The sequence below is a fragment of the Ambystoma mexicanum genome, chromosome 2p (genome assembly GCF_040938575.1).
Source record: "Ambystoma mexicanum isolate Mex_15411 chromosome 2p, UKY_AmexF1_1, whole genome shotgun sequence".
Lineage (NCBI taxonomy): Eukaryota > Metazoa > Chordata > Amphibia > Caudata > Ambystomatidae > Ambystoma > Ambystoma mexicanum.
In genome coordinates, this window is record NC_090923.1 from 174,088,348 (window position 1) to 174,098,339 (window position 9,992).

The 9,992-nt window shown below is 49.9% G+C and overlaps 1 protein-coding gene across 4 annotated transcripts in view; it reads right to left on the bottom strand.

The window, feature by feature from the left end:
• IFT122 (intraflagellar transport 122) overlaps positions 1-1,910 on the bottom strand; it is a 1,464,758-nt gene extending 1,462,848 nt beyond the window's left edge. For 2 of the 4 annotated variants that reach the window (XM_069643448.1, XM_069643449.1), the window contains exon 1: positions 1,651-1,813. In XM_069643448.1, the coding sequence (XP_069499549.1) occupies positions 1,651-1,709 (59 nt within the window). In that variant the 5' untranslated portion in view covers positions 1,710-1,813. Of the gene's footprint in view, positions 1-1,650 lie in introns of all 4 variants that reach the window. The other 2 variants (XM_069643447.1, XM_069643450.1) reach the window with 2 other exon arrangements.
• Between the last annotated feature and the right edge of the window lie 8,082 nt (positions 1,911-9,992).

The following is a 9,992-nucleotide window of genomic DNA, read 5'->3' on the forward strand; positions in this document are numbered from 1 at the left end:
GGAGGGCCTGCCTAGGCGAAGAGTGAACACACGTGACTCGCATCTTTTGGAATGCCAACACAGGCCACATTTTAATTTCACAGCAAACATCAATGCACTCCAAAAATGTGACATTTCATGAACACACAGCAAAATTCCATACATAATTCCCAAAACTTCATGCTGGCAAGTGGTCCAGGCGTGCCATGGTTCTCCGCCCCACTGGGGCATCCCATGGTGGTGAGCCACTGCCCCATCCCCACCATGCCCTTCTCCGGAGGCGTAACCGGTAGGCAGCGCTCTTTCTTACCAGGCCCGGGTTCCCCCTGGTACTGCCACACCCTTCCCCCGCCGGAACCCTCCAGTCACGCTTAGGCCATTCTGGCTCCGCAGTCTACCGTAAAGGGATCTCAGTGTCCCCAGGGCCTTCCCCACCTGCCACAGGGCTCCGGGTCCATCGGTCCGTGACCTCACCCCACCCCCGCCCCCAACCTCCCAACACCTACAAATGTTTTCATCCAGGTCAAAAAGCTCTTCCACATTAGTTCAGTTCCCTGCTGGGACAAATGCACTCCGTCTTGGTGACAAGTTCCTGGGCCCCTAAATAGGCCGTTCCGGATGACATGCCCGCCCCCCTGGCCGACGGCCATCCAGGCTAGTTCATTGTTCAATTGTCGTGCCGACATGTTCAATGGACGAGCAGGACCAGGGCACCCCCAGTTCAGTCTGGGAATGATCTGGGACCAACTGAGCAATGCCCACAAGCAGACACGTCCAAACCAGGAAAACTAAGAGAGCAAGTGTTTGATGAGCTCCTTCCTTCCCAGCCTCATCAGGTCATTCCCCCCAATGTGCAGAATCACCTACTTATATGAACTTCCACCAAGGAAGGTACTTGGCACACTTGCCATCCACCACAATAAATCCAGTGAATGTCCACGGCCGTCATGCCAGACAGTAACCTAGGTCTATCTCGCACTCTTTGTTCCATCCTTCGGACGTATGAGTGTCCCACGATCCTTACCATTGTTTTCGCCATCTCTTCCTCAAAATAACACAAAAAGTAACAAATACGAGGTACAAAATGGAACACAACATTCCTCCCTTATTGTCTACAAGGTTTACGATCAACTGAGTTTCTTTTTTGGGGGCATTAAGAGATTTTCTAGCAATTGCCTATTTTCGAAACTGTACTAATATTTGCGTATGTGCAATCCTATAGAGGTTGCAACCTATTGTAAAACAAATAAAGAATACACGAATATGTCAGAGCCAGGAAATTAGGCTTGTACGCACCTTTGCTGGAAGTTGTAAACCTACACTTGCTATTCCCGGTCTCCCACTCCCCCGATCCCACCAGCCCCCCCGCCCCGGCCATGCAATGCAATGTCTAGCAAGTCATAAAACAACAAAATAATGAGACAATATGGGATACTAGAGCCTGGCTCCATGCAGGATCTTTATACTGTTGTCTGCAGCCTGCAACCCCGAAGGAGGAATAGGATTTACAATAACTCATGCAGATTAGCTTCCCGTTGGGTCTACTGGAGTTGGCAATGGCTCAGTAGCTTGGACTCCTACATGTTCTAAGGGAGTTTACCTTGGTTACAGCGGTTGCTAACCAGCACTCCATCCCGCATGTAGTGGCTATGCTTCATCGCCCCCTCTTACCATTGCTCCAGCTTGTCCCGGTCATGGACCCTATCTATCCAGGTTGGCACAGCTCTCATGTCAGCGGGAAGGTTTGGATGCCAACAAGGATCTTTTCACTCCTAGTAGTCAACCGAATACACTTATTTACATAGCCCCGCCCCATCCGCGATGCTAGCGGCCTGAGCTACAACGTTCGTCGCTAGGCTGCCATGTTGATTTGGGTAATCAGCGGTATCGAACAATGAACAAGACGACAAACGAGCCCAGTTTAAGCTAATGGCTAAGGGATGGGGAAACTACGTAATGTCCGGCTCCTCGCTAGTCGCTAGGCACTCGAAGTCACGTGGTGGAATCGACTGGCCGGGAGAGTCTTCGACCTTTCTGTTGGACATTTTGAAATAGTAACATTCATGTTCACAGGAAACAACGGCTGTGTAGGCATTGAACAAATACAAATGTGAGTTAAACTATGACTGCAGTCCGGGCTGCAGATGCATTTTTCAGCAAGATGGTGAATCTTCATTCCTCTAATCATCCTCGCCATAGTCCTTACTACACCCGGAGACCATACCATACCGTATGTCCTGCTCCTGTCAACTGAAATCATAACCTTCCCTGCCACCGTCATACATTAGTTAGATATTACCTGTGTTTTATGCAAGGATTACTTTCCAGAAATCCTCATCACTCCTAGTCCTACTCTTCCTCGTCACAGTACTTCACGAGGCCTGTATAAACTCCTCCCCTTTTCGTCAACCCTCAGTTTTATTATAACCAAGCTGGAGCATGGGACCCTCCCTACAGGGAAGGAGAGGAGGGTCGTCAGTGCTGTGATGAGGAAGAATAGAACTAGGAGTAATGAAGACTACCGGTAAGTAATCAGAGCATTACCTCCACGTCCACTCTTCCTCGTCTTAGTAGTTACTTCATGAGGCATACCAGAGCAGCAATGGGGAAGAGGTCCCAATGAGACACAGAGACAGAAGTGCAGCAACACAAAATACAACTTTATTGACTCCAATAATCACATTCCAACGGACAAAACACCAACCCCAAGAGAACCATCCTGGAGTGGGAGACATTCAACCGATAGTGGTTGACAAAGGAACTCTGATCCGCCCAGGTGGTAGCCCTACACATCTCCTACAGAGAAACCCACTGAGCATCCGCCAAGTAAGCAGCTATACCCCTGGTAGAACGACCCTGAACGTGGTCAGGCACAGAGAGGCCAGCAGCCACATAGAGTCCAGCAGCCACATAAGCCATGGAGACCACTATAAGGATCTCCATAGGCTAATGGAAACCACAGAGGTCTTCTGCCCTGCACCAGCAGAGCCAAAAGTAAACAAGAGACTATCGGACTGCCGGAAAGGGGCAGTCCGAGCTAAATATTCCAGAATCGAACGTCAATGGCATGCCAAGCCAACTCGTCCAGAGTCTGCGTATCCTGCAAAACACAGGGAGAACCAGATCCTGAGACGTGTGAAACCGAGACACAACTTTAGGCAGAAACCTTCGATCACATCGCACAACCACAGAGTCTGGAAGAACTCTTAAAGAAGGGGGCCGACAATACAGAGCCCCAACCTCCTCTCCTGAGTCTCCTGCGGGCAGACGTGATAGCAATCAGGAAAGCAATCTTCAGAGTAAGGTGCTTGATATAAATCTACGACAGGAGCTCAAAAGGAGGCCCCTGAAGGAACGTTAAGACCAGTTGTCGAAGTGTACGAAAAGAAGTAGTGGAACTATGTTCCCTGCTGGTCTGCCCCGCACCCTACAAACGCCATCCCTGCGCCCCCTCCCGCACACAATCCAAACCCCCAAACAAACACACCTGTTATTTAAGTGAATGTTCAGTTGACTGCACTGAAGTGCAAGCTTCAACTTCTTCCTACACTTTTATTTTAAAACTAAACCATTCCAGAACGGTTTCTTTTTAAAATAAAAGTATAGGAACAGTGCAACTTAAAAATAAAAAGTATGGGAGCACTGCTCCCGACCGCTCCCACCCACTTCGACCTCTGCTCAAGACTAGAGGGAGATCCCAAGGGGAAGGCTACTATAGGTAAAAGGACGGGAAGCAGAGAGACCCCAAAGAAACATTCCCACCAAGACCTCCCCCTCCAGGTGGCCATCAGAGTGCCCCAAGAGGATTTTAATGGAGGCCCACCGGGAGCGAAGCATGGAAATGACCAGGCCCTTGTCAAAACCCTCCTGGAGAAACTGGAGAACAGCCGGCATGCCACACCGTATGGGGGGGGTTCCCAGACCACCCACATCAAGCCCAAAGGCCTTCACGCATTAAAGATAGACTGGACCACAGGACCTAAAAAACACTCGGAGACTAACCGAGACCGTGCAATAGCCAAACTGCCCATTGAACCTGCCTGACCCGAATCTCAGACCCGCCTGCAGGGGCCAAGGCCACCTCGGAATCAACCAAGGTTCCTGGGACCGAAGTTCCATTAGGGAGGGAAACCAGCTCCGACGATACCAGAACAGAGCAACCAACAGCACAGTCGCCCTGCTTTCCCTGAGGCGCTGAACCACCCGGGGAAAAGGGGGAGAGGAGGGAAAGCATAAAGGAGAGACCGCAAGGCCACTCCACAGTCCGGGCATCCTCCCCTCAAGATCCTTCGGCGGAAACCGGGAGAAGAAGAGAGGTACCTTTGCAGAGGCCGGAGAGGTAAAGAGATCTAGAACTGGGTGCCCAAACCTGAGGCAGAGCTCCGCAAACACCCTGTCTGACAGAATCAATTCCGAAGAGGAGGGGAAGCAGCGGCTGAGTAGATCCACCCGAGCATTGTCCACTCCCCTGACATGAGAGGCCACCAGGTACAACAGGTGTGACTCCCCCCAGGAACCTATCTGATCCGCCAGAACATTCAAGGAGCGGCCGGACCCCCCGCCCCTGGCAGTTGACATAGGCCAAAGCTGTGGTATTGTCTGTCCGGACCATCACTGCCCAGCCTTCCAGAAACATCCTGAAGTACAACAGGGCCTGGAGAATGGCACACAACTCCCTCCAATTGGACGAGCGATGAACCTCCTCTGGAGCCCATAACCCCTGGGCCAAGAGGACACTCAACGTACCATCCCAACCCCTGGCGTCTGTAGTAAGAGTGGTCAAAGGGGGTTGGATCAGGGACACCCCTGCCCGGAGATTTGGAACCCGCACCCACCACAGTAAATCGCCCTTTAGAGCATGCAACACTGAGAACAGGGCCTCGTAAGCCTGAAAGCCGGGAGCTAGTGGGTCAGCAGATAAGAGACCAGAGGACGCAAATGAAGACGAGCCCAAGGGACCAGGAAAACACAAGAGGCCATGTGTCCCTGAAGCATGAGAATAGGCGAGCCGTGACACTTTGCTGCCTGAGAACCCTGCCAAGGACAGACAGCAGGCGCTGGAACCCAACTGGAGAAGTGTCAGGACCGTATGCCCGAGGGCCGCCTTGACCAACCGTTGGGGTATGCAAAAATCAGAATGCCCATCAGGTGGAGATGTGCCACCAGGGGAACCACCAGTTTGGTGAACACCCTGGGGGCTGACGACAACCCAAACGGGAGTACTCAGACCTGAAAATGCAGAGACCCCCACATCAAACCGGAAGAACTTCATCTAGCAGGGGCGGAGAGACACGTGGTAATATGCATCTTGGAGATCCAGGGATGCCATCCAGTCCCCCCTGCACAACATCGGGAGAATGCTTTGCAAAGTCTCCATCTTGACTGCTCCTTTGGGACGAAGCAGTTCAGAGCCTTGAGGTCCAAAATGAGGCAAAATGTTCCTGAAGGTTTGGGGACCAGAAACACCCTTTAGTAAAATCCCATACCCAGCTGTGGAAGAGGAACACGCATGATAGCCGCCTTCAAAAACAATTCTGACAGAGCTGTTGACATAGCCAATCTCTTGGGCAGAGAGCGGGGAACAGCAGTCCGAACCATGCACAGGGGTAGACAGGGAATTTACACATTAACCCCCTCCGACAGTGTCCAGAGCCCAAGAATCTGAGCACCACCGGTACCATATCGGATAACACTGCCATAGACGTCCGCCCAGCGCCCCCCCGAAACCGTCAGGACCTCTGAGCCTGTCCCGGCCGAGAAGAGCAGGGAGAACCACAGCCCCCTCTGGGTCTCCGAAAGGAGCGGGAGGAGGAACTAGCGAACGATTGTCCGGCCCTTGTACCCACACCAAAAGAGGACTTCTTGAATCTCGAGGAAGACTTCCATCGTAATTTATCAGCGTGTTTGTCATCACAAAACACTTTATGTACTTAATCCTCAAGTAAATCACCAAACAGTTTGCAACCGTCAAAAGGAAGCTTTAGGGCACCCACCTTCTGCGAACCTTTCTTTTTCCAATCTTGCAGATTAAGATGCCTCTACGTGGACACACCTGCTAGCAGGACACAGCCAGAGCCCCCTACCACAGCCTATTGCCACTTCCTGAAACCACCCAGTACTGTCTCTGCTGTGTAGGTGTCATACTCTTGGCTCACCTGTTTACTTTTTGAAGTCTTCCTTCTGGTGTTCGAAGGACTCTCCTTCTTCCTGACATCGCCAGTATGCAGGTGGGTCGATGCAGTACAGGCTCCGGCCGCGGAAGGAGGAGATGGCTTGAGAGCGTTCAGTGTTCCAGGGGGATACCCCAGAAGAATCAGGTAAGTCCAGGAAGGGAAGCAGACTAATCCAGAAATGATCAAGGAACTCGCATAGAACCACGAGGCGGAGAATGTGAGGACAGATCAGAACAGAATTCCAGGAAGGAATGAACGGCTAACCACTGGGAAGCCGAAGGGATTGGAAAGGCGGATAAGGACAGAATTCAGAGCTGTAACTTGCCGGTACAATCAGGCACGGAACGGCTAGCGCTGAGACGCGCCAAGCCGCGGGGGCGTGTCTGTTTTCAAGGAAACGGCAGGCATAGCTGTGAGACTAGACTGTGATTTTCCCAGCGGCCTCGGCCATTTTGGAAGTACACTGGATGCAATACTACAGTGTGTGAGAGACGATGTTGTCCAGAAGGGGCGGAATCGGTGATTCATGACAGCATGCCCCCTTCTAAACTTCGATCCCCCAGGTTTGCCTGGGTGAGTTAGATAGAACCTATGCATCAGACAGGGTGCGTTCATGTTGGACACAGGTTCCCATGTTCGTTCACTGGGTGTATAACCTTTCCATTCCACCAAGTATTGAAGGCAATCTCTCCTATAACTTGAGTCACATATCCTGGAGACTTCGAATTCAATCTGATCATTGACGAGAACAGGAGGAGGTCGAGGAGCTGTCCTGGTTGACTAGAGGTAGGGTTTGAGTAAGGAGGTATGGAAAACAGGATGGATTCTCTTCCAGGATTCTGGTAATCTGAGTGGAAAGGCCACAGGATTGATGATTTCCTTCACTGTGAATGGGCCGTAGAAGCGAGGGGCTAGTTTGTTTGGCCTTAGATGTCTAAGTAAAAGTCGAGAAGAAAGACAGACTTTGTCTCCTTTTGGCATCTGCATGTTTCTTAACGTCCATCCTGGCCTCCTCTAGATGTCCCTTTACATCCTTATGTATAGTGACTAATCAAGCTATCCAGGAATCAACTAAAGGAATCAGGGTGGAATGAGGCAGGAGTGTAGGCAGAACAGAAGGATGGAATCCTTGATTGCAAAAGAAGGGACTCGTCTTGATTGCAGAGTGGTCAGAATTGTTGTAAGCGAATTCGGATACTGGAATCAACACTGACCAGTCATCCTGGAGTTTAGATGCAAAACATTGTAAATACTGCTCAAGGGTTTGGTTCACCTGTTCGGGAATGCCATTGGTCTCGGGATGGTATCCCGAAGATAATGCACGTTGAATACCCAATATACCCGTTGAATAGCTGGCATAGGTGCTTCCAGAACCGGGAAACATATTGGGGTCCACGATCTGAGATGATTTTGGATGGAAGACCATGTAGTCGGAAGATGTGGTTCAGGAATATTCCTGCCATTTCTTGAGCTGAAGGTAACTTGAACAGGGGAGTGAAATGGGCCATGTGAGAAAACAGGCTGATGGTAACCATAATAGTGGTAAAACCCTTGGAAGGAGGGAGATCCACAATAGAATCAGTGGCTATCACCTCCCAGGGTCGGTCCGGCAGAGTAGGTTGATGGAGCAATCCGACAGGTTTCCTATTATCTGATTTGTTTTGACTGCAGACAGCACATGCTTGTATATATGATCTTACATCATTGATCATCCTAGGCCACCAAAAGTGTCTCTGGATGATCTGAAGAGTTGCCTTAATACCTCGATGCCCGGAATGGAATGTCTCATGACAGAGATTTGTTATCTTGGTTCTTAAGATCTGTGTAGGAACAGCCAATCTTTTGTCCTTAAAAAGATAACCATCCTTGGCAAACAGGGACCACTGATTGGTTTTGGAGTATTCGTTCCAGAGGTCCGAGGTCGGGGTCTCAGCCCGTATGTTGTCCAATAATGAGTTGGCCTGGGCTATGAATACCGTGTCTGCAAACATCTTGGTAAAGGTGCGAGCTTCTTCCGGTAAATAATCAGGACGTCTGGATAATGCATCAGCAATTATATTGGATGTCCCAGGTATGTGCTGAATGTGGAACTGGTATTGGGCGAAGAAAAAGGACAACAAGCTTGACGACTATTCCTACATTCCATTCATTGTAGGACCTATGGGTTCCGATGGTCAGTTTGTACCAGTACTGGGAACTTAGCACCCAAGAGGAGATGACGCCATTCCGTGAAGGCTTGTCGAATGGTGAGTAGTTCTTTCTCCAGGACCGAATAGTGTATTTCACTGGGATTCAACATCCGGGATAAGTAAGCAATAGGGTGTTCTTGATTATCCTTGGATTCCTGCTTTAATACTGCCCCAATCGCATATTCCGAGGCATTTGTTTCCACCAGGAAGTGTTTGGTTGTGTCAGACTGAGCCAGTATAGGTCCTTGAGTGAACTTAAGTTTTAGCTCTTGGAAGGCGGATTCCTGATCAGCAGGCTGTCATGGTCATAAAGTCAGGGGCACAGGCATGCAGGGTTTGCATGCACAGGAGACCTGGGTGGACACTGTCCTTGCGCCTTTGCGCCAGGCTCATGAACAAAAGTAAACAAGAACATCCATTTAACACCAAAAAGCTTTTATTATGGACATGGCACTTCAGATGCATTAACCTTGAACATTCCTTCCATTAAGCACTTCGTATGCATTAAACTTGAACATTCCATCCATTAAGCATTCCAAGTGTATTCTTGGGTGTGGCTGCTAATGGATTCACAGCTATATAAACTGCCCTAATCCTCAAGACAGACGCTTCACGTTATTCTGCACTTACCAGCAGCGTAACGCTCACTGTCGCCTGAGGTCAGACCTGCTTACCTTTGAAGACCCTGCTTCCTAGACATCCTGCTTCCTGCCAGGATACTTACTAACTGGGGGAAGCTGTTCTTACCTGTACATCTCTTCGGTGAACCGAGCATTCATCTTTACACTTTCCGGAATGCCGAAATCTTCATCTTGGTACCGCAGCGCGACACGCTCCATCGTCGACAGCAGCGCCTGCAAGGAAAAACAGAAGACAAGGTTAGACATCGAAAAAACAGTCAGTTTAAGGTTGCGCTTCGCCATACTTTACGCTTTTCCTTAAACCATCACTTAACTGCTGTCGAACGTTGCGGTAGCATCAATCTTCCATCCGGCCGGGTCTCACAGCTGCATTGAGGCCGCATTTCCATCTAATGGAAGAAAACAGAAGAGAGACATTATTGCGGCCATAAGAAGCAACATATAAAGTCATTAAACAGAACGAACAGAATCACAAGAGCTCAAGAGACACTTACCAATCATAAGGAGAAGCATAGTCGCAGCTGGACTGGACTAATCCTTATCAGGGATCAGTGAAGGAACTAGATCCCATTGAACGTTCCCCTGCTAGAAGTAGCAGGATGGAGAGCTTACCTTCCATAATTCACAGGTGAGCTTTATGGGCTGGTGTATGCTCACAGAAACCGTACTTTGGGGAGAAGGGTTCGCGAGTTACAACAATCACAGATTGGCACACTCACACACTCTTATCTCCACGCAGGAGCAGGATCACCACGTACCACCGCTCACCGATTTTCTACCGAGGGAGAGGCCCGAAAGGGGGTGAGTCAAGTTCAGGGAGGGCTGCAACCGTGCCCCAACACCTCCGCAGAGACCAGGTTAGCGTAACAGAACGGAAATCCTCAAAAACGCTTTGCCTGGGCGTTATGGAAACGTCAGAAACAGATCAGTTAGCCCTCTTACTAGGGGAATTACGGGCTGAAGTACATGCTTTAAGACAGGATACTAATGCATTACGGAGGGATCTTATT